This window comes from Triturus cristatus, chromosome 4_1 (genome assembly GCF_964204655.1).
Source record: "Triturus cristatus chromosome 4_1, aTriCri1.1, whole genome shotgun sequence".
In the NCBI taxonomy this organism is placed as follows: domain Eukaryota; kingdom Metazoa; phylum Chordata; class Amphibia; order Caudata; family Salamandridae; genus Triturus; species Triturus cristatus.
The window spans coordinates 44244572-44270114 of NC_140585.1; the positions used below are offsets into that span (position 1 = coordinate 44244572).

At 45.5% G+C, this 25543-nt stretch overlaps 1 protein-coding gene across 1 annotated transcript in view; it reads left to right on the forward strand.

Annotated features, from left to right (window-relative positions):
• Positions 1-25543, forward strand: part of LOC146839429 (cobalamin binding intrinsic factor-like) — a 64261-nt gene that overhangs the window by 31225 nt on the left and 7493 nt on the right. The window contains exons 4-8 of the mRNA XM_085651477.1: positions 1364-1513; positions 7270-7454; positions 19991-20174; positions 20290-20434; positions 25117-25235. Of these exons, the coding sequence (XP_085507603.1) occupies positions 1364-1513; positions 7270-7454; positions 19991-20174; positions 20290-20434; positions 25117-25235 (783 nt within the window). The remainder of the gene's footprint in view (positions 1-1363; positions 1514-7269; positions 7455-19990; positions 20175-20289; positions 20435-25116; positions 25236-25543) is intronic.

The following is a 25543-nucleotide window of genomic DNA, read 5'->3' on the forward strand; positions in this document are numbered from 1 at the left end:
TCATCTGAATATATTTGCAGTATTTAATCTAAACACTAACTGGTTCATTTCATATTAGCTTATTATTAATTTTAAAGACTTTTTTGAAGGTTGACAACTACGTGTTTCGTTTATTGTTGTCATTTGAAGTAAATTAATCTCGTAGAATATAAATAATTGAAAAGTCATGAGGCCACTTTCGGTTAATTGTTTTTCCTAAGAGTTTCTATCTACAATGAGATTATTTTATAAAATTCAAGGACAGAGAGTGAAGGGTACAGGGGTATATTCATGCCAGCTGGCACTGGAACAGGCCATACAGAATCATATCGCTGGTCCCAATTCAAAGACACTGGAATAGGAGGCACTCGGCCTTCACTCGCTTACGCATCAGTGCATCTGGCCTCGCGAGACGCGACTAGCAGGCCTCGATACTTCGCTGTACTTTGAGCTCTATTGTTCAAACAGGTATGCGGGCGTGCACCATCTCTGAAACTGAACATAGGGTTTATTTTCTGCTGTACTAGAATTAGACTAGTGATTACAAGTAGAAGAATGAGAGTAGGAATGCCATAGGTTACTAACAGTAATCATGTTGGAGCAGTATTTATTATTTAGGTTTTTGTTTAACGTTGCTGCTACCATTTTATTTGTCTTCATTGTGGTTACAATTCATATTGAATGCACTAGACTTAGATATTGATTTATATATAAATAAATCTTTAAAATGTATCCTGCGAGTTCTAGTATTCTTGAGTGCGTTATTCCTTAATGAAAGAAGGTTTGGGGGTTCCATTAATCACCCCTGTAATGTCTCATGTGATTGATCGTTACCTGAAACACATCTCGCTCAAACAGGGTTCAGTAGGGTGTGGGATGGTTGCAGTAGAACTGGTTATCTTATTCGGATTGGCGCATTACCTACGTCCTATGTGTCTCTAGAAAATCTAGAAAACAGGCTGGCTTTGGACTAACTTTTGGTTGCTTATATGAGAGGCTGCTGACAAGTTCAACAGGATGAGGATACTCTGGTGACCATTTCTGTCAGAGGGCACCTGCACACATCAACATGGGTAGAATCTGTGCTAAACTTTTGTATACACCCTGGGTAGTAGTTGCCCTGCAGATGGCATGCCTGACCCAAGCTTGGAGCTGGTATTCTACTTCGCTTCGCATTATATTAGATTCTTCTGTCTTGGATGTAGAAACGTATTCATGGTTGTGTAAATCTGGGACTTGTGTATTTTTTGTTTCCTCGCCAGCTCTGTTTGGTTTGCTGCTCAGAGATGCCCTGTATGTAAACTATCGGGCTGCAGGTTCTTAGGGCCATGTGTAAATCCAGGTTGGTAATGCTTTCTTTCACCTTCCTCTTTTGGTTCCACAGACAAGTATCACACTCCGCTCACCACCTATTACCAGGTGGCACTGGATGCCTTGGCGCTGTGTGTGCAAGGCAATGCGGCAGCAGGCCCGGCAGGAGTGGCCCTCGCCAAGGCTGTCAAAGACTCCCAGCTGGGATTCCTATTCTCTGTCGGTGAGTCTATGGATGGGACAAAAAAGAGGCAACGTATTGACACCCTTGTCTGTGTGATCAAAGACCTGGGTTTGGAGGTTGACAGAGCAAGGCTCAGTGGTGTAAGAAGTGTTCTGCACAGCACGTGCAGGAGCCCTTCCACCAAACCCAGGGGCATATTTACAAGGGGATTGCGCCACAGGAACACCAAAGTTTGTGTTGCGCAATCACCCTGCTCCAGATTTACAAAGTGGCGTTAACACTGCTTTGCAAATATGGTCCCCTTTCACGCTGTTTTCTGTGTGAAAGGAGCATGCAATGGGTGTTTCAGTGGGCATTCGACTGCGACACCCATTGCGTTTTGACACGGCCCCAGATTTACAAGGTCATGCAGTAGCAGATGTTAGAATGGCGCAATGAGGAGAAATAGTTTTATTTCTCCTTGTTTTTTGCTCTGTCTATGTGTGCTGCTTTCTGCAGCAAACAGAGACAGAGAAAAGCACCATTATTTTTTTTTTTTTTTTTTTTTTTTAAAAACCTTTATTCTTTAAAATCAGTGACACAGCTATTCAGCCGACAACCCGGAGGTACGGCAGCTTTAAAAACACAACACATGCGAGTGTCAACATTCCACTGACAGGAGAATCGAAGGTTCTGTTTTAAATAAACACAAACCCAAACCTAAACACAAGCAAGGCGATAAGTACTGTAAGCACCAGAAGGGGTTCCCATCAGGGGGAGCGAGCCCCATTTCGTCCAACAGACACAGGTCTATAGTAAGGGAAGGGAGGGGAAGTCAGAGACTCAAGAAGACATACACATAGAAAAGCACCATTATTGATTGTTTATGGCCAAGGGTGTCTGTTGACGCAAGGAAGGTATTTTTAGATCCAGCGCTGTTGTAAATACAGCGCATCTCTATGGTTTGGAAATGGCGGAGGGCAGCGCTGAAAAGTTGGATGCGGCTCCGAGCTCTGCCATTTCCTTATAAACATACCCCCTAGTCCTTTTCTCCTTTACCAGCAAATTCTGTATAGTTTGAAAACTACTGAGAATTAATTAATTCCTTATATAGTTCCTTGCTTATTGCATGCAAAACCCTAGAAAGGGTAAGGATTCAAAATGTTGGAGCAACACATTGAACATATGAGCCAGTGGAGACTGGTGAAAATTGCATTTGAGGAGTGTGAGGACCAGCCTGAAACTGGACCAAGCTAGTGAAACAAACACGCACAACTGTTACATTTCCTCGCAGAAATGTTTGAAAAATAGAGGGCAAATTAATACATTAGGAACCACATGTTCTCATTGAAATATGCTAACGAGCAGTATGATTAAAAAACTGCAGGAATATTGAGGAAATAGCCCAAGAATTCATTTGAGACCCCCAGAAGTAATAATTTGCCTGTGGATCGTGGAAAACTGTTTCCTCACATCTGTGAGTTATGAAACGGCCACAGAAGCACTTTGTTTGTTTTTAATTTTAGATAATCGGCCGTCCTTTGCTGGCCTTCAAACCTTGGTTTGTGAGCGGTGATGTGAGTGAACATTTTGCTGAGTATTTTGCGGCTGAATTCTACTTTCTGGGCTCAAGTAAAACCAAATACAATGGGCAGGGGTGGCACAGGATTCCACGTTTGCATGTGGGAGAAACATACATGCCAGCAGACCCGAATCAGGCAGGAGACTCACAGTTTTTTAAAGCCAAAACTGGATTTATGTTGCTGTCTACCTCCTGAAATTGCCTCTATTTCAATAGAAGTCAACGGGGAAACTACATTCCACCGAATATTTTTTCAAAACCTCCCAGTTTCCTGTTCTGAAATGTTGGCATGTATGGAACCATCTCAACCAAACTGGAGTTTTCCAAGATGTTAATCATCCCAGGCTCTGCTGCAAGTGCAGGTCAGATGCTGACTAGAGCACCCCAAACTATACTGAAAGATGTTACTTTACTGAGATCAAACACATTGCATTGTATCTCAACCCTAGTTAGCAGATTTTCACGCTATTGCAAGACTGGAACCCCGTGCCGCTCTCCTGAAGCACCCCAACTCTTAGAAAGCTGGGCTGATCCAGTTTTGGGGCCCCCATGTAAGCCAGTGTGCCTTTTTTGAGGTATGTGACAGGTGAGAAGTGTGAGGGCAAGTTAGATTAAGAAATGAGTCCCGCCCTACCATCCTTTTACTGGGGGTGTAGGAGGCTTGGTCAGGTCACTTGTCATGGATTTGTTAGATTTCAGGGGTTGGCAGGAGATCGAGGGGGGATGTTGAGGAAGAATTGAAGGGGTTATATGTCATTCCGTCTTTAGTGGCTGGAATGGTGCAGGTGTGTGGGGAGGTGTATGGAATCGTATTAGTTGTCGCTGATGAGCGGGCGCTATCAGGATGGTGAGCTGGTAAGTTTTACGTAGGTCTTTGCTCTCAAAGTTGCTCTTGCAATAGGTCCGGCTAATCCTTTCAAGGGAGGGAAAGGGACGTGGGGTGGGAACGGAGTTGTTATGTTGTTACGGCAGTTTCAACCAATTGGTCAATGATTATTGGCCGGGACGGCCAGAGTTATTGCATCGTGCTCATGAGTGGAGACGATGGGTTGAGGAAGATATTTGAGCGATGAATATTTGGGGTTAGGAGGGCGCGCGCTGGTTGATCGATTCATTTTAAATGTATAGTGAGGCATGTCAGTTACCTGTAAGGCAGCTGCTGTGCCCGAAGGGCATGGAAGGGATGATGTGGTCAGCCGTGCTTCCGTTAAGAAGAGGAGGTCCGGGAAGGGGCGTCATCCAGCAGGCTCGAGATCTCTGTGGCGGCTTGCTGAGTGAGCTAGTGTTGAAGAGCTTGCATGCTATTGGGGGGTAGGGTGTGTTTGTTGGTAGGTGTGGAGTGTGTGGGGTGGGTCTAGTGGATATGCTCATGGTTGGTGTTGTGGGTGCAGTGCTGCAGGTGAAGCAGCAGAGGGAGCAGCTTAAGGCTCCTTCCGTGTTGCGTGGTACTGTGTGCCACCAAAAGATGGTGGGACGTCTGGGGTTCAAGGCACGAAGGACAGCAGCTGGACAGTAGTTGGTCGGGGGAACAGTGTTTCTGGCGCTGGGCACAGTCCAAGCACAAACAGGCGCAGACGGGCTTGCCTTTGGCGTGCTTTTGTCCACCATGAAGTAGGTCATGAGGGGAAGGAGCACAGGGGGCAGTGACTGGGGCTGAGGAGCAGCGCGGCAGCGGTGAAGGAGAGAGGTGCAAAGGAGAAGGTTGGGAGTAGGCGGAAGAGGGAGGAGGAACAAAGAGGATGGGAAGGGGGTGCAGAAATGCTGGAGAGATGGCAAAAGTCAGAAAAGGAGTGCCAGAAATGTTACAAAGAAGGAAAAGAGCAAGAGAAAAAGCACAGAAAAGTCACAGAGAGATTGAAAAAAGAGTGGGGGAAAAGGCACAAAGCACCAAAAAGAGCGAGAGCAATGGCACAGAGAATTACAAATCGAGAGAGAAAAGAGCAAGAGAAATGTCACAGAAAAATCAAAACAAGGAGAGGAAAGAGTGAGAGAAATGTCACAAAGAGGCAAAAAGAACGAGAGAAAAGGCACAGAAAAGTCACAGAGAGATTGAAAAAAGAGTGAGAGAATAGCACAAATGCAAAAAGAACGAGAGAATAGTGACAGAAATGGCACCGAAAAGTCACAGAGCTAGCACAGAGGCAAACAAGAGCAAGATAAACCGTATAGAAAAGCCAAAGAGAGAGAGAAATGAGTGAGAGAAATGGCACGAAGAAGCAAAAAGAGGAAGAGAAACAGCACAGAAATACCATAAAAAAGTCAAAAGAGTGATGGAAATGGCACAGAAAGGTCACACAGAGTCAGAAAAGAGTGAAAGAAATGTCACAAACAGGCTCAAAGAGAAAGAGAAATGGCACAGAAAAGTCACAGTAAGAGTGAGAGGAAAAGCACAAAGAAAGAAGAGAGTGGAGAAGACACAAACAGTGAGCAAAAAAGGCATAAAAAGTCACAGTAAGAGTGAAAGAAAGGCAAAAGAGTGTGAGAAATGGTACAAAAGTAAAAGAGAGAGAGAGAGAGAGAGAGCGAGAGAGCGAGAGCGAGAGAGAAAGAGACTAGGGTGAGAGAGAGAGGTGAGGCTGGTGCCTCAAAGGTTACCAAACTGGGTTCCAAGACTGGGATCCCATCTCCCCCACTGGAGCCCTATGTTTCAATAGGTGTAACTTAACTGAGCTCCTTGGTTCACATTTATAGCACATCCCTGATAATGGCATTGGATATCTTAGCTCCTGCAATGGCACAGGTCTGGAGAGATGCATACATGCGGTTGGATAGCAAGTCATTCATATACAGGTGAGTAAAACAGCCGTAGCCCTTGCCCAAGTCAATGTACCTCAGATCTATGCTGTAGCTCACTATGATTCACAGAGAACCCTCACCTGTCTTTGACCTCACAAAACCAGGATGAGACCTGGCACACCTGTTGTGTGGTATGCTCTGGCCACATAGCCACATCACCTGTTTGTGACCTCACTCAACCAGACTGATATCTTGAACGCTTCACAATTGTCCTATGGGTTGGCATGTTGTCACTGTGGCACCACGCCTGTCTTTGACATCACTATTCCAGGATGCTATGTGACACACCGCACACTCGTCATCAAGCATACATATGCACCTCACCTATCTTCAGCCTCACCAACCTGACTGATATCTGACACACCTCACACCTGTCGTGTGGCATACTGTAAGCCAAACATGTACCTCACTAAACTGGACTGATATCTAATACACCTCACAAGTGTCCAATGGACTGGTATAGTGTCCACAGGCACTTACCTGTCCATGACCTCAATAAACCAAGCTGATAGCTGACATACCTCACCCCTGTAATGTGCATGCTATGGGTCACAGAGGCACCTCACCTCTCTTTGACCTCACTAACTCAGACTGATAGCAAACAATCTTCGCCCCTTGTCATGTGGCACGCTGTGGTCCAAATAGGTTACGCACCTGTCTTTGACCTCACTCAACAAGCCTGACACCTTGAAGACCTCCCAAGTGTCCCATGGATTGGCATGGTGCCACAGAGGCACCACACATGTCTTTGGCCTCACTTATCCAGGATGATATTTGACACACCACTGGCCATATGGGCACATCACCTATCTTTGACCTCACTCAACCAGGCTGATATCTGGCTCATAAATGTGACGTGCCACATGGCATGCTGTGGGTCAAATAGATACCTCACCTGTCTGTGACCTCACTCAACCAGGCTGATATCTAGCTCATAAATGTGACGTGCCACATGGCATGCTGTGGGTCAAATAGATACCTCACCTGTCTGTGACCTCACTCAACCAGGCTGATATCTGGCTCATAACTGTGACGTGCCACATGGCATGCTGTGGGTCAAATAGATACCTCACCTGTCTGTGACCTCACTCAACCAGGAGGATATCAGACACAGCTCACACATGTGATGTAGAAGCTGTAGCTCACATGGGTGCCTCATCTGTCTTTAACCCAACTAAACTACCTCAATCTCTTACACACCTCGCTCCTGTCATGTAGCACACTGTGGGACACACACACCTCACCTGTCTTTCACCTCACTACACCAGGCTGTTGTCTTCTACAGATTGGCACGATGCCACAGGGACAACGCAACGTGTCTGTCTTTTTGATCTCACTAGTCCAGGCTTGCATATAAAAAGCGTCTTATCCTTTTCTTACCATGGTGGATCTCTCCCTCACCATCCTTCGCTGCACGTGTCCGATGAGGGATCTGCAGACACCGGGGCTGTGGCGGTGTTGGCTCTCACCTGCTTGTCTGGCATGAAAGCGACGGAAGACACTGGCAAATCAGACTTCATCCTGGAGGATACAATTGGGGTCCTACTGAAGAAGACCATCCTGGAACAGCAGCAGAGTGATGGCGCCATAGGGAACATTTACAGCACTGGCTTAGCGGCACAGGTGGGGCAGACCTGACTCACTTTCAATGTATTCTTTTCTATTCCCTTCAGGTTCTCTTTCTTCTTTACCTTTTCCTTCTCTTTATCTCTTTCTTTCTCTTCTCCATGCATCAGTGTCTCTAGTTGATGTCCCTTGTCTAATTGTGGGCTGTCCTGTTCTCTGTGTTTATTTTTTGTGGATTTCAGTTGTGTTTTCTCAGTTTTTCCAAACCTTTTCAAATCAATGCTTATTAGAGCTTATTCAGCTGCCTAACCCCCAAAATAGACAAACACTGAGGCCTGATACACAAAGAGTCTCCACACTCTCGTGGAGGTTCCCAACATGCGTGTAGAGATCCCACCACGACTGCGGAGCCTACCACCTCGAGAGCAGAGGCTCTTTGTGAATCAGGGCCTGTGTTTTTCCAGTGTTTACAAAACACATTGTTATTTGGAAGTGATGGTTACAAATCACATATTTAATTTAAAGGAGAAGTAACGCATCGTATGTGGTGTCCTCACATGGGCAGTATGTCCAACAGACTTTTGTTAGACTGTTTTCCTCATAGAATGTCTGTGTATTGCACTGTCACTAACCCTCACATCCCATTACGCTCTCTCACATCGCATTACCTCTCACACTCACTCTATCAGGAATTGGTCTGTTTTACAGGACTATTTACAAATTAAAAAAGTAAGAGTGGTAATTTCAAAAGTTTTGATAAAGAAATTCCTTCACACAGTCGGGGGTCATTCGCCTACTCCTTACTGATATTATGATCCAATAAGGGTGGTCAAAAGTGCTAACAGCACAGTACCTTGCAAAATCAATACAATTTTGAATTACACCAGATCAATGTGAAGCCCTGCGTTCTAAGGCGCCTGAAATTTGATGCTTTAAGACTGCTCGTCGATGCTTTTCTGCTCTCTTTGACCAACTAACTTAAGGTGCTACTGCTGTTTTGTGGACATTCATAGCTGTAGAGTTTCCCCATGGCAATTGACTCAGCTCAAGTCAGACCTGACCTTTTAACACACGTCACATTGTATTCTGAGACTTGAAATGTTGCTGTTTACGTTGTGACTATGGGCTTAACCACTTATGCAATAAAATGCAGTTATGTAAAAAGACATGATTAGTGAAGGTATCACACGCAACAACGGGATACCTTGTAGCTATGATTTTTGTTAGTATGTGGAAACTCCTGTATCATGTTTTCACCAGTGTCTCATGTACAGGGTGACAGCACAGATATCGGTCACTACACCTTGCATTGAATGTGTGAAGCCTGGCATGTTTGGCAGTTGACCTGCTATAAATATACTAACTTGTTACACAAGAGTAATGGTGTATCAAAGGGTTTTACCCATCTGTGTCTGTGCGTAATTGTGATAGTAAATATTGCCCATGATTCTTATGAGGCAGCAGCTCAGCAGTTGCTCTCTTAGCAGAGTATTCACAGGTCCAGAAGTTACTGAAGTGGTGAAGTCTGCGGTCCAGGATTTTTACCCAGGTGTGCCGTTGAAGTGGGGGAGAAGATTATAGAGGTTTCCCTTTGAAGTTGGCAGGCATCCTGCCTTCCCTGTCCTGACACCAGGCTAACTACAGGAGGTATGCAGCCCTTTGTGTGGAAGCAGGAACAGACTATTCATGTGTCAGTGGGGCTGCACCTAGCTCCTCTCTACCATCCTGCCGGTGATGGCCCATTCAGGCACACATAACCTCCCTATTGTGTGTGGTTATCCAGGGGAATATACAAGTACACCCAGTCATGTGACTCAGGACACAGCTACAGGCATTAAAGGGCTAAGGCAGGAAAATGCTAACTTTCTTTTTTTGGCATTTTCCAAAATTATAATTTAAAAATCGACTTCACCATAAGTTAAGATTATTCTTTACCATTTCAAAGACAACAATCGTGAACTGGGTACCTGCTCCCTTTTGTAAATTACAGCTTATTAAATGTAATAAGGTAACCCCAAAGTTAGTCCATGGAAGAGATAGGCCTTGCAGTTGAGAGAGATGAATTTAAGATTTTTTTATTACCAGGGCATGTAAAACTCAAAGGTACATTTCCTACCTTTTCAATACACTGCACCTTGCCCTCTGGGCTGTCCAGGGCCTACTCCAGGGGTTACTTACATGTAGAAAAAGGGAAGGTTTGGCCTGGTAAAAGGTTTGTTTAGCCAGATCAAAATAACAGTTAAACACTGCATACACAGGCTGCATTGTCAGGCCTGAGGCATGTTTAAAGGGCTACTTAGGTGGGTGACACAATCAGTGATGCAAGCCCACTAGTAACATTTAATTTACAGGCCCTGGACACAGGTAGTGCCACTTTAATAGAGTCTTGCAAGTAAATTAAATATGCCAATTGGGTATACATAAATTCTGCCATGTTTTTAGCAGTGAGCACATGCACTTCAGCACTGGTTATCAGTGATAAAGTGCACAGAGTCCTATGATCAGCACAAATTAGATGAGAAAACAAAGATGGGGGAGGAAGGCAAACACATTAGATGAGGACCCCCCTAAGGCTGACAGGTCTAAAACCTACCATAGTGACATCACTACTTCCTACAACCACACCTGGATGTATCATTCTCTTCCTCTACCATAGTGACTTCACTACTTCACTACTTCCTACATCCACACCTGGATCCACAATTCTGCTCATCTACTATGGTGACTTCACTGCTTCCTACAACCACACCTGGATCCATCATTCTCCTCACCTACCATAGTGACTTCACTGCTTCCTACAACCACACCTGGATCCGTCATTCTCCTCACCTACCATAGTGATGTCACTGCTTCCTACAACCACACCTGGATCCATCATTCTCCTCATTTACCATAGTGACTTCACTGCTTCCTACAACCACACCTGGATCCATCATTCTCCTCACCTACCATAGTAACGTCACTTCTTCCTACAACCACACCTGGATCCATCATTCTCCTCATCTACCATAGTGACTTCACTTCTTCCTACAACCACACCTGGATCCATCATTCTCCTCATCTACCATAGTGACTTCACTGCTTCCCACAACCCCACCCGGATCCATCATTCTCCTCATCTACCTCGGTGAATTCACTGCTTCCTACAACCACACCTGGATCCGTCATTCTCCTCATGTACATAGTGACTTCACTGCTTCCTACAACCATACCTGGATTAATCATTCTCCTCATCTACCATAGTGACTTCACTGCTTCCCACAACCCCACCCGGATCCATCATTCTCCTCATCTACCTCGGTGAATTCACTGCTTCCTACAACCACACCTGGATCCGTCATTCTCCTCATGTACATAGTGACTTCACTGCTTCCCACAACCCCACCCGGATCCATCATTCTCCTCATCTACCTCGGTGAATTCACTGCTTCCTACAACCACACCTGGATCCGTCATTCTCCTCATGTACATAGTGACTTCACTGCTTCCTACAACCACACCTGGATCCATCATTCTCCTCATCTACCATAGTGACTTCACTGCTTCCCACAACCCCACCCGGATCCATCATTCTCCTCATCTACCTCGGTGAATTCACTGCTTCCTACAACCACACCCAGATCCGTCATTCTCCTCATGTACATAGTGACTTCACTGCTTCCTACAACCATACCTGGATCCATCATTCTCTTCATCTACGAATTTTGCTAATCGAGCACAATGGTTTGTTGAGATGCGGTGCACCTATAGAAACTGTGTACAAATATGCTGATTTAGCTTATTTTATTTTCTTGATTCACCACTGAACAGTTGTGGAACTTGTGTACGATACTGATATAGCTTATTCTCTTATCTTATTTGCTGCTTCTGTTTCGCCGCTGCTCTATTCTCTGATGTTCTAGGGCCTTGTATGTGCTATATAGCATTCCAGTAAATAAATAAATCAGGCACTATTGCTTAGAAGGGATATTGAGGTAGTTGTGAGTGGATTCATGGCGTGATGAATGACAGGCTGGACATTTTATTGGAAGGTACGAACGAGAAGAAACGCATTTAACTTTAAGAGGCTAATCTGGGTCCCTTCTTCCTGGGATCTCTTAGTTACTACTTGTAGGAGAGTAGGATCTGCACTTATGTTGCCCCCACTTTTTTTCTGATGTTTACACTGGTTTCTGGCTATAGTCAGGCTGGGACCCTGCTAATCAGGACCCCAGCCTCTCTGTTCTCTCTAAACAACTTGGATTGCATATTAGATGCACTAGTGATTGGATACTGTGGTACCTTATGAGCCCCTAGTATATGGTACCTTAGGTACCTAGGGCATAAGTACTTCACAGGCCTACCAGGGGCTGAAGCATGTATTATGCCATCCCTGGGAAGCAGACTAAATCTGACACCACAGGCCTGCTACTGCAGCCTGGGTGAGGTAGTGTTAGCACTCCTCACTGAGGTATAGGTTCCCTATATCACACCTTACACACACATATAAACCTATCAGTCACCCCTAAGGCAGGCCCTATCAATCTTGAGGGCAGGGTGCTTGGTTTACATGTGAGAGGGTGCCTCTGCCTGAGCAGGGCCCCTCTGCAGCCCTCAGAGTCTTTTCTCTGTGGCTGTTTGTGGATGCGTTTAAACCATATACTCTTAAGTGCATTATAACCTACCGGTAAATGCTAACTTTGGGATGGCTGCATCAAAACATGTCGTGTTTGGTGTCAAACACCTTGGAATCATACCCCCACACCAGTAACTGGTGTGGGAGTATGATCCCACCCTTCTAGAGGGGAAGACATGTACCCACTGTGGAAACACGGTAGAATCCTAAAGAGCCCTGGCATCATAAAATGGATGCCACCAGCACAGACACTGGGTTGCCCTCCTGCTGCTGACTGAAACTCGCAGTGGAGGAGGCCCAACAATAGGCATCCTGTCACAGGGAGGTGTCACCACCTTCCAGACAGGATTTAGTGTATTGGGGCTGGGTGGGTGCACTCCTAGAGTGCTTTGAAGTCCTGCACTGGGGGAGCAGTAGGCTCCTCTGTGCATATGCCAGCTTAAACCAGTTCAGGGGCTACCTGCCCCTGCTCTGGCGCAAAACTGGACAAAGGGAAGTGGGTGTAGCCACCCTCTCTCCTGACCCTCCCATAGGAGGGGTCATAGAGCTAGTCCCTCCCTTTCCTTTAGTATAATATAGGGAAACCTTGCCATTGCAAATTAGATATCCCTGGACGACGCTCTACAAGAAGAATCCTGGACCTTCGACGTTCCACTACATTTGGAAGACTGAAGAATCTCCCTTGGAGTCAAGGAGTGACTCCCCTGCTTGGCAGGCACCAAAAACTTGAATCAATGGTCGCAAACTTTTCCACTCCCGCTGGAGTCCGAAGTCCCTGCAGCCCCGGAAATGGATTTCCTGACTTCACAAAGGCCATTGTGAGTTCCAAGCAAAGCTGAGGTGAGTGGACCCCACGAGTGATGAGGATCAGCAATACCCAGGTACCGTGCACTATTGTCAACTGCAATGCTTTCACGACATTCTACGAACTTGTGCATTGGACCACGTGTGATCCAAGCCTCCAGCAGGATTTCCTCGGAAGATCAGAGGCCTACCCCGTCCCGAGTGACCGTGGGCTCCTGTAAAGCGAATCCCCACGAGGCGTCTTCGCGATCCCTTGCCCGTTGACTTGTGGGTCCCCCGAAGACTTTTCTATCAAACCAAACAGCTCCCCTGGTTGCTCCAGGCCTGTCCTGACTTACCCTCGCTGGGTGAGTCCCTCAGACTTTGCTGGTCTGCACCGCTGACTTCCTTCACTTTCCATGAGACTTGCTGTTGCCAAGGCTTGTTGGCTCCATTCCGGTTGCTGACACCTCAGTAAGCTGCAGACGTTGAGGGATACTCTGAATCCAGCTGCTGGTTATCATCGATGCCTCCTGGACCTCGTGGCTGAAGAGTCAAAACACCCATGATCACCTGAAATCACCCGACGACTATGGGCATCCATCTTCCTGGGCCCGGGTCACTGGCAAGTGACTTTGAACACTGTCTCCTCTGAATTCAGGTCTTCTTTCTTCTGAATCCAGCCTTGGATTCCACCGGACACTTCTCCTGTCTTCACAAGCAGCAAATCTTCTTCGGCTTCCATTGAAAACGACGCCGCGACCCGACACCAAAAGACACCTATACACCCGGCTTCCCTGGGTGAGGTAACTCGTGCACTCCAGTGCTCCTGTGTGTGTTGGCCCTCAAATGACTTACCTTGTAAGTGGCTTGCTTGTAGACTCTCCCGAAGTACCCTAAAACTTTAAAAATCCAACCGCGACTTGCTCCATTGAAATCAATAGGGAACCCGCGGCTGTGTTCTCACACTGCACGCGTCTCCCGTGGGTCCTTTACTTACCTGCCTTGGGTGGATTAGTGAGGCCCTAGCAATTCTACAGGCCCTAGGCCTTGTCCCCTTGCAAGTCGACATTCCTAAACCTCCTTTTTAGTATATGAACTGGTACGCCCCTAGGGCCCCAGCCATATTTGTGCTTAACTTATTGTGAAACGTTGATGTTTGCATATGTTCCTGACTTCTAATCTCATAAAGAGATTAGTAGAGTGTGTCTAGCAATAAATACATATATATTTTATATAGATACCTGTGTGGTGTCCTTTCATTTGGTAATTCAAGTGATTATAAGGTAAAGCAAGCTGCTTTACATTCCTCTAAGACTTAGCCTGAAGGCTGCTCTCCACAGCTACCACTAGGATAGCTTTCTTTAAAAGGTTGTCTTTAAACCTATCTACCATAAGAGTCGAATTGGACTGGTGCAAGGTGGCCACTATAACTAGTGACCAGCATATGCCAGGCCAACTTCTCACACTACTCTTTGAAGAACACATATTACCCTTACGTCCCTCTTCGCTTGTATTTATTATACATGAGGCCTCCCTGCCTCCCCCGGACACCAATCCCACAGAACTTCACATATTAAAAGCCTCTCTACCGCCTGTTTTTGTTTTTTGTCTCCCAAGGTATGCTGGTGCTGTTGACGGTGGTGGAGCCGTCTTGACCAACCTAATTGGCAGTATTTAGTGGCTGCAGAGTTCCTCATGGATATTGGCACTTTTTAAAGAGGAATGGGGCCAGCTGAGTCATATGCAGGCAGCGGGATGTAGGCAGCGGCTTAGCAGTAGATGCACCGACAGAGTTGGACCAATATTCTGCAGCTGGGGCAGTATTTTCTGGGTTGGAGGACAAAGTAGGATATGACTGGTGTGCAATTGCTGCAGTGAGCGGTGAGGTGGCCGGAGTTGTCCTGTACACACTGGGAGCGTTTGTAAGGTCCTGTTCAGAGTGGGACAGTCTTTATAAAGTTTTTTCATGGCTTCTGCTAGGCCAGTTAGATAGGTTGAGGTTTGGTTGCCTGGCAATGGAGGAAGTAATTCAGGTGCTAATCCTCTGTCTCCTTTTTAGGCACAGGTAGTTTCTCCCTTCAGTCTGTGTCCAGATGTCAGGGAACAAAGCAACTAAGAGGATGTGAGTAATTTATTAATCTTTCTAAAATGAGGAGGGTCCTATTCCGGCACCTCATCCCACACGTGGGAATGGGAGCTCGGCTGCTGCATTACTGCCTCTCCGGTCGCAATCGGAGGTGCAAGATATGATTGAGACAGCACTTTCTAATGCCCTAGCCAAATCTAAGTGCAATCAAAGTTCCAATTCTTGCAGAAGATTAGAGGACGTGGTCTCCTTTGGCCCTGATTTAGATAAAAGTCCTCCACTTCATCAGGCTTAGGAGAGAGGGGATATGGGAAATCCTGCCTCATCTTTGAGATAACCTGGGATTACCTCCCTTTTGGTGGATGAAGGAGAGGATCTCCTATTTCCTCAATATGTGAAACCATGTGCTATGTGTTTGCCCCTTCACAGAACCATTAAGGACGTGGTAATGGGAGAGTGGAGGGACTTGGCCGGAATTATGGTTCCTTGGATTCTACACAAATTAGACATGCTGGAGGGTGGTGAGGTCCAACCTCATGATATTAAGGTGGATGCAATGTTGGCCATATTGATTGGTAGAAATTCAATTAATCCAAAGAATTGTTCCCCTTCTGACCCCTCTGATAAAAAGGTTGATTAAGGTATAAAGAATGCTTTTACAGCAGAATACCTGGTGCTAAAAGTGAGCATGTATGCAGCCTACACTGTCCAGTCGGTAATTAAAAACTTTGATAAACTGCCATTCAGAAAGGGGTCAAATGTTCAGAGCTGCTTGCTGGTATGGCGGAGCAACCATAGTTGCTCCCTGAGATCTCTTCTGATGTAATCAAAATGACAGGTGTGTCGGCTAGGGCACTGATTGCGGCCTGAAGGCACTTGCGGATGAAAGAATAGAAGGCGAAGACGGAAGAAAAATCTTCCCTTCTAAAAATACCTTTTCAAGGCAAGATGCTGTTTGGAAAACAGTTGAATTCCATGGCTTCAAAGACATTCAAATACCACAAGCATGCACTCTCGTATGAAGAAAAATCCGGTTATGGGACCAGAGGACAACTGCTTCTCCTCAAAAGGAGTACTTATCATTTACATTCCATTGAAAGTAATACCGGCAAAGGTTTTTTCTCCTAAAAAGGATATGGGCTGGAAGGTTACACATAAAAGAAATTCTGACAACTAAGGTTCATCAAAACTAATGCCAGTGGGTGCAAGACCTCATCACTCTTTGGGAAACTGGCAAAAGGATGTGTCACATGCTTGGGCTTTGAACATAGTCAACAAGGGATATGCGATAGACTTTGTGCAATGACCTCCCCTTACAGTGATAAAGATAACACAGCTACCAAAAGTGAGTCCCAAATGCCTGATCCTTCTGGAGGGTGTTGTAAACTCTTTACTCAAGAAGAGGGCAATATCCAAGGTACCACATTCAGAGAGGGAGATGGGGCTGTATTCCATCCTCTTTCTGGTTCAGAAGGTATCCGGGGCATTCCGACCCGTCCTGGATCTAAGATGGGTCAATTCCTGGATACAATGATTCAATTTTTGTATGTTAACATTACAGTCTGTAATCCCTTTGATAAAAACAGGAGATTGGTTGTCATTGAAAGATTTGGAGGATGCCTATTTGCATGTTCTCATCAAAAAAATCAATGTAAAATTACCTGTGGTTGGAGTGGAAGGCACAAATTATCAAAGCTGTGTCCTTCCCTTTAGGCTCAAATCCCCTCCGAGGGTGTTCGCTAAGTCTTAGCGCCTCTGGTCACCATTCTTCATTCAGAGGGAACTTTTGTTCATCCTTATCTCGTTAACTGGTTGATGCAGGTTCCATCAAATGCTTTTTGGTGTCACATACGAGCAGTGTTCTGGAGGTGCTCCAAAAACATGGGTTTCTCATAAATTGGGGAAAACTTAAAGCCAACTCAAGGTTCGGTCTTTATATGAGCGCGTTTCCAAAGACGAGAGGGAAGAGTGCGGTTGTCATCCTGTTGGATTCTCAAAATTCAGTCACATTGTGGATTTGTGGAATTAACAGGCTTTAAGAGACAATCAATCAATCAATCAGGGGTTTATAAAGCGCAACTACTCACCCGCGAAGGTCTCAAGAATGGCTTTGTGACTGAGAATCAAGGGAGATCTTGCTTCAATAATTTTTCTTGCTCCCTGAGCAAGATTCCAACCACACAAGCTAGTGTCTTGAATTCTGGAGAACTGGGATCCGAGTTCTGACGACCTGGTGATCAGGATTTCTCTGCCTCGACAAATCAAAGACAAGCTGTCATCGTGGATCGACTCTCACAGTCTGGAGATTGTGATTTTCCTGGATCCTCCAGTTCAGGCAATAGTCACGATGGAAGCCAGTCTGACCGGATGGGGTTTATGGTTGGAGTATCAACAAGTTCATGGTTTATAGTCTCTAATGGAAGCCCAGAAATGGCCAAATCGGAGGGAATTGAAAACATTGAACCGACCTCTTCTGTTTTTCATATCTAGATAAAGGGAAAAGCAGTATTGACTCGGACAGACAGCATCACTGCCAAAGCTTATAGAAACAGGCAAGGTGGGACTAGATCCGGGGTGCTCAACAGGATTGCTCACAGAAATTTCGCCTGGGCGCAGGACTCCCTGATAGCTTCAACTGAGATTCATATACAGACGATCTTGAATCTGACAGCAGATGTTCTCAGCAGGAAGACTCCATCCTCTCTGGGATTTTGTCTTCACCTTCAAGCACATGATCTGCTGACCCAGCATTGGGGTGTCCCGGTGTTAGATCTATTTGCATCAGTGACCATTACCAAGGTGCATTAGTTCTGTTCGAGAGACAGGGATGGTTGAGCTTGAGCCATAGATGTTCTTTCACGCCAATGGCCAGGGGGTCTGTTGTAAGCTTTCTCTCAGTCTCCCCTTTCACAGATCATTTTATTGAGAGTGAGGAGGAAGCAGGCTCAGGTGGTGTTGGTTGCTCCTCACTGGCCATGGGCCAATTGGTTTCCTCTTTTGATTACCATGAAGGTGTTACCAGAATGGAACTTTCCAATATTTCCATCCCTTCTTGAGTTGCCAGTCCTCTGATAACAAACCCTCAGGAAACACCACCTGACAGCTTGAATGTGAAAAGGAAAGAGCTAAGGGGACAGGGTGTCCCACAGAATCTAGTAGTTACTATAGAAGCCTGTAGGACATTGTCAGCTTTGACATCATATAATAGGCACAGAAAGTTTTTTTCACGCTGGTGTGAGAGAAGAAATCCTAGCTCTGTTAGTTTGATGCTGATTGTGAAATTTATACTGGAACGGTCAAGGTTGAGATTGTCTGTAGCTACTATGCGGGTACAATGGGCAGCTATCTGAGCATTCAGAGCTCCTTGGAGGAATTTAGAAGATGAAGAAGGTCTGTGGTATGTCTTCAACTGTTCTGAAATTACAAGAAACTTCAATGGCTGAAATCTGCAGGGCAGCTACACGGTCTGACTCTTCTACCTACACTAAGCGTTATAGACTTTTATAAGGCTCTTGTATAAATGATGTCTTTGTTTACACATTTCATTCCTCTATGAGGAAATAGGAGATTGGTTATGTTCTGTTCAGTGAAGCCTGGTGTTATGTTTCTTTACTATGATCAGTTGTCTATCTGGTTGGCTTGATAACTTTCATTTGTAATAAACTCAAAAAAGTGAGAAACGTAAGGGTTATGCTTCTATTACTTACTAGTAATGGCATTCCTCGCTTTAATTCCTCATCTCTCCTGCCCTCCCACTGTAGAACAGTTGACTAGTGGGTTGGTTGTGAGCTTGATTTAAGTACAGGAGGTATGGTGGGGGAAGGACTTTTATTAGGGGAAGTTCCATGGAATTGGTGTCTAGGGAAGGCAGGGAGGCAACATTTGTAAGGAAGTAAAGTGAGGGAGTAGGACTCGGAGTGATGCCAGTTAATGAGAATTAACTCATTTTCTGTATTATATATATATATTTTAGGTTGACTGCAGCTCTCCAGTGTGGATGATGTTCAGGCAATGTCTTTGCTGCATATTGGTGGTAGTAGGTGATAGAGTTGTTTATTGACCATCATATTTGTGAATTGCATTGTTATGTTTTGTTAATATCGAAAGAGATCCATGGAATTGTTGAACAGCACTAGTGTGAGAATAGAGCCTTGGGGAGCTTTGTGTTTGACTAGGAGCAGGAGTGTCTTCGAGGAGTCTATTTGCACACATTGCTGCCTGTGGTAAAGGAATAATGTGGGCCTGCTGATAACTGTGCCGGTGCTGCCCTGTGTGTGGATAGCTTGGTAGCCCGCACTTGGTGATCAACTGTGTCAAAGGCCACTGATAGATTGAGGACCAGTCATTAAGGATAGGCATTCTCTGTAATTTGGAAGACATCGGAAGTCTTTGTCAGTGGCCTACAGGAGAGCAGCAACTGGAGAAGTGGCTTGGTCCGTATGGTGGTACCCCTGGCATTATGGAGTGCACTTTCTGGCAGTAAAGGGTCAGTCAATGGTATTGTTGCCCGGAGACATCTAGGGGACTGGCATTAGTCTATAGGCCAATTTCAAGAAGCATCCTACTTGGGACCTTTTTGTTAGGAAGAAGTTCAACAATGTTAGGATTATTCTTGTGGAAGGAGATGGTGCATTTGAGTAGGTCCAGAAGTATATTGTAGTTAATATCAAAGTGTGTCCTATTTCTAATTATTTTTTTTTTTTTTACAGAGTTTTATATAGCGTGAACTTGACCCAAATTGGGTATCAGAGCGCTTTACATAGCATCAGTTACGTTACATGAGGACACACATTCATTTTTGGTAGGCACAGGGAGATTAAGTGATTTGCCCAGAATCACAGGAGGTTCAGCGTCATTGCTGAGACTCAAACCCAGTTCCCCAGGTTTGAGGTCGACCGCCCTAGCCGTTAGGCCAACTCCTCTCCTCAATTTCTTTTGCTATGTCAGCTTATGCATGCTTCTCTCTGTTTCTTTTTCCTGTTAGCTTCTTTCCTGTTTCCCCATTCTCGGTCTGTCTCCCAGCGATCTTTTCATGCATTCTGAGACTCCTCTCTTAGTCCCCTTTCATTCTTCCAGAGTAAATTTACCATTCTTTCCATCCTTCAGGCCCTCATTGCTGCCTGGCAGTACTATCCTCCGGATCTCTGGAGCTGCACCAAGACATTGGCCAAGGTTCTGAGCGAGATTCCACAGGGGACATTTGCCATCCCAATAGCTGCATCGCAGGTCCTCCCGTTTCTGAAGGGCAAGACTTATCTGGACGTGGGCAAGACCTGTGCCCCTGAGAATGGTAAGAAGATCCTCTGAGGTGCTTTGGCCCAGAGGGGTCCCCATCCTCTGACCATGTACCCAAAGTCATACTGCTCCATGCTAAGCACGGTCTGTCTCTTGATTTCTCCCTACAGTTCCTACCATCACGGTGGATTACACCATCATCAACGACCTCCTGGGAGACAGTTTCAAGTTCTCTATCCAGGTCATGGTGCCCGAAGGGTCAGTGCTACTGCGCGTGATGAAGACAGCCCAAGAGATTAATGCAGAAGAGTTCAGGTAAGGGTGATGGATTAACAGTAGAGGGCACAGGAGTCATTTTAGGGTGCCTTTGGCTCAGGATGAGGTTCTTAGAGGCCTGCACTCATTCTCACCACAAACCTCCCATTAAAACAGGTTGCGCTTCCATATAGCTCAATAGGTGCTAGGGGCCATAGGTTTCAATACTGAGCATCTCTGAAATTATAATGTCTGAGGCTATTATGTTGACGGCCATAGCCATGTTTTGGGAACACTGTTATTTAACATGGAGTAACCATGGGATCATGGCTTTAAAATAGAAACACTACCACTTAAAGGCAGGAGGGCATAATTGCATTGCCATAAAACCACTGGGTACCCCATTTCAATTTATAAATGACTCCTTTGGTTCCTGGAGCATTTCTGCCTCAGAGTCAAATAGCTCTTTTATGAAAAAGGAAGATTGAATGTAAATGACCTCTTAGCGCTGAAACATGTCAATCACTTGGGTGAAATATGCCTGTCAGAGCTTCAGAGGAGAAAAGGTATTTCAGGATCTAGACTAGTAAGTGCAGCAGATGAAAAGTATGGTCGAACTAAAATGGTTCCAGAGTTTAGCGATAAGAAGTACAAAGGGTTTAAAATGGAGAACCATAGCACAGGCGTGAAGGGAAGGGTTTAAAATGGAGAACCGTAGCACAGGTGTGAAGGAAAGGATTTAAAATGGAGAACCATAGCACAGGTGTGAAGGGGAGGGTTTAAAATGGAGAACCGTAACACAGGTGTGAAGGAAAGGGTTTAAAATGGAGATCCGTAGCACAGGTGTGAAGGGAAGGGTATAATATGGAGAACCGTAGCACAGGTGTGAAGGGAAGGGTTTAAAATGGAGAACCGTAGCACAGGTGTGAAGGGAAGGGTTTAAAATGGAGATCCGTAGCACAGGTGTGAAGGGAAGGGTTTGAAATGGAGAACCGTAGCACATGTGTGAAGGGAAGGGTTTAAAATGGAGAACCGTAGCACGGGTGTGAAGGAAAGGGTTTAAAATGGAGAACCGTACACAGGTGTGAAGGGAAGGGTTTAATATGGAGAACCGTAGCACAGGTGTGAAGGGAAGGGTTTAAAATGGAGAACCGTAGCACAGGTGTGAAGGGAAGGGTTTAATATGGAGAACCGTAGCACAGGTGTGAAGGGAAGGGTTTAAAATGGAGAACCGTAGCACAGGTGTGAAGGGAAGGGTTTAAAATGGAGATCCGTAGCACAGGTGTGAAGGGAAGGGTTTAAAATGGAGAACCGTAGCACAGGTGTGAAGGGAAGGGTGTAAAATGGAGAACCGTAGCACAGGTGTGAAGGGAAGGGTTTGAAATGGAGAACCGTAGCACGGTGTGAAGGGAAGGGTTTAAAATGGAGAACCGTACACAGGTGTGAAGGGAAGGGTTTAATATGGAGAACCGTAGCACAGGTGTGAAGGAAAGGGTTTAAAATGGAGAACCGTACACAGGTGTGAAGGGAAGGGTTTAATATGGAGAACCGTAGCACAGGTGTGAAGGGAAGGGTTTAAAATGGAGAACCGTAGCACAGGTGTGAAGGGAAGGGTTTAAAATGGAGAACCGTAGCACGGGTGTGAAGGGAAGGGTTTAAAATGGAGAACCGTAGCACGGGTGTGAAGGGAAGGGTGTAAAATGGGGAACCGTAGCACAGGTGTGAAGGAAAGGGTTTAAAATGGAGAACCGTAGCACAGGTGTGAAGGGAAGGGTTTGAAATGGAGAACCGTAGCACAGGTGTGAAGGGAAGGGTTTAAAATGGAGAATCGTAGCACGGGTGTGAAGGGAAGGGTGTCAAATGGAGAACTGTAGCACAGGTGTGAAAGGAAGGGTTTAAAATGGAGATCCGTAGCACAGGTGTGAAGGGAAGGGTTTAAAATGGAGATCCGTAGCACAGGTGTGAAGGGAAGGGTTTAAAATGGAGAACCGTAGCACAGGTGTGAAGGAAAGGGTTTAAAATGGAGAACCGTAGCACAGGTGTGAAAGGAAGGGTGTAAAATGGAGAACCGTAGCACAGGTGTGAAGGGAAGGGTTTGGGAAGCAAAGAGAAGAGGATCTTCAGCCCTTTACAGAAACTAAGGCCCACATTAGGAGTTGGATGGACTTTGGTGTTGAGATACCGGGATCAGGATCCAACTTACCAGCCATTGTCTCCACACTAAAGATTCTGGCCATTGAGAGCCTGTTCCATGGAATGCAGAATAACTGCTTGGAACCACATTATTGGATAATTTGCCAGGCAGTTTTCCCTATTTCAGGGAACACCACAGTAACATTTTCCACTTGCTCTGAGAAGGTGGAAATTGTCAGCGGGAGAGCCGGCAGAGTGTGGGGGTCAAATGGTGTATAAGGAGTGCAGAACACACCAGTGCCTCTCTGGTTGAATCATTGTCTGCCCCCCACCTACAGAGGACCACCTAGGGCTGGGAATGCTGCTTTTCTCATCCTCTTCCCCCTGCAGCAACTGTGACTGGCCGGACGGTGTTTCCCAAACCTGGAATTATCAGGTGTGGAGTTTATTGACACGATGATTTCGGGCCGCGAGACCCTGAAAATTGCAAGTTGTGATTTCTCACCCAGAGATTTCACTATGGGTGAAATCCCGGATTTGTAATTAGGGTCTTAGTAAGACCACCAGACTGGGGAGCCATGCCCAGTTAAAAATAACAGCACACAGCAACAGTCCATAGCAGCCTACCAGGAATCTGAAATCAATTATCTTTTAAGGAAATGTCCTGCTTTCCTTGTGGTTGTAGTGCCAGGAACCCTCTCAGGCACTCATGACCCCGAAAAAAGATCAAGGACTAGAGCGTATGTCTACCTACGGGACGTTTGAGGATAACATTCCCTATGTAATAAAAGTAATATCTGTGGCTTAGGTGCACTCTAAAGATAACACTGCATTATGTAGCCCAGTACAACTAAAAGGAGAGGTGAGGGATGGGCAAGAAATCAGAGTGTGGGATAAAGCAGTAGGTACCACATGGATCAAATAAGGGTACTTAGACCCTGGGTGCAGTAAATGTCCAGCAGCCAGGGAGGGATTTTCAAAGAGCAAGAGCCAGGTGCGCAACGCCCATTGGGCTCAAAGGACTTCCGCCCCCCGTGTGTGTCAGCCCGGGGTGAGACAGCTTCCCGGGCTGGCGACCGTCTTATTGCAGCCGCACCAGAGTACTTCACAGGTCTTCAAAAGACCATTTACTTGTTAACAAGGCTTTGTTGTGTTTTCATCCCTTCTGAGAGCCCCTGCATCTCCACTCTACCTATTTCTGGAAGAATTAGCCCCCCCACCCCCCGAAATTTTTTGTAGCCCCCCCCCCCCCCCCCCCGAAATTTGGCTCTAGTTGCTCTGGGAAGAGTACACAAGTCAAGAGATGACCAGTATTGAATCCATTGGCTGTGTAGAAATCTACTTAGGTTAGCTGGCGAGGAATGGCCACAAAGGAATCTTCTTACATCTGCTGGCTCGAATGACCACAAAGGAATCTTCTGAGATCTGATAGCTGGAATGACCATCTTGGAATCTTCTGAGATCTGATGGCTGGAATGACCATGAAGGAATCTTCTGAGATCTGATGGCTGGGATGACTATGAACGAATCTTCTGACATTTCATAGATAGAAGAACCAAAGAAAAACATTCTGAGATCTGCTGCCTGGGATGACCACGAAGGAATATGGGGCCAGATGTTTCAAGCGTTTTTGGTATTTGCAAATGGCATGATTCACAGAATCGGGCAGTTTGTGACCACAAAAAGGCCTTTTATTAATGTTCATGAGGTAGGTCGAAATGCAACCCACAATCTGCAAACCAACCTATTAGCTCATAGGTTGGTTTGCAGATTACCACACTGATTGCAAAAATATTGGTTGCATATTGCAACGAGTATTTTGCGAACTGTACTGCATACATCTGGCCCCTGGTAAGATCTGAAGACTTGAAGGACCATGATGGAATTTTGTGAGATCGGATGGCCATTGTTATTATGGGAAATTCTTCTTCAATTTGATTTCACAGACAAATTTGAAGGAACCATCTGAAATTTCCTCGCATGGGAAAGGATCTAATGTGTCTATCAAACCTGATTTAATATTCCTGGATGATGTTGGCCATATTTTGTATTCATGTTTTTAGAGAGATTTCTCACAACATTTCTACCTGTCGTGGTGTCCTTGGGATAGGCTTACATGAGTCATGCTGACCCTCCCAAAAAACAGGATCAACAGCCTTGTCAGTAATTGCACCTGTGGGAAAATGTAGTAAACAGTGCTCAGCCTTTAAACTACTTTACTTGTTTATGGTAGGAATCCTGTAAGCCCTTTGAATGGCTGATTTTGTACCCATGTGGGACTTCAGAACCTTGACAGGAGTGTGTCTCTTGGCGCCGTCTCCTATTCTCTGTCTCACTCTATTTCTGTCTACGTTCAGCTCTCACTCTTTTACCTCTGTTTGCTCTTTCTTTACCACTTTCTCCAACACTCCTTTTCTCTCTCACTGCACAGTCTCTCCCAACATATCTTCCTTATTCTCTTTTTATCTCTCACTCCTTCTTTCTCTCTTATCTACATTCTTCATGTCACTCTCACTCTCATTATCTGCTCTTGTTTCTCACCATCCCAGATACATAGGTGATTTCTATAAGTGAGACAATCGTTTGACATAATTTTGCTTGTTTTTCAGTTTTAAAACAGAGACGTTGCCACAGGGCGTGTACGTCACCTCCATCAATGGCCTCGCAGAATCCACAAAAGACAAGACTTACTGGCAGTTCTTCAGTGGGACTAAGCCTCTGGCACAAGGTAAGCAGGGCTTCCCAGGTAAGCCTTTTATGATATAGCATATTAATTCCCAACAGCATCAAAAAGGGCTGAGTGACAGCTCGTGGTAAAACAGTCCATGGATCCACCTACCAAGGAACCGGCGATCTCAGAGGTTCCAAGCACGCAATGTATTTGCCTATGAAGGGAATAGTGCCACGCAGTCTCAATACCGTATATAATGCAATATTCACCAACATGTAATGTAATGTAACGCAGTCTTATAAAGCGCACTATCACCCCACGGGCATCCTGGCGCAGAGGTTACATTAGCTCCCCTATATGCACGT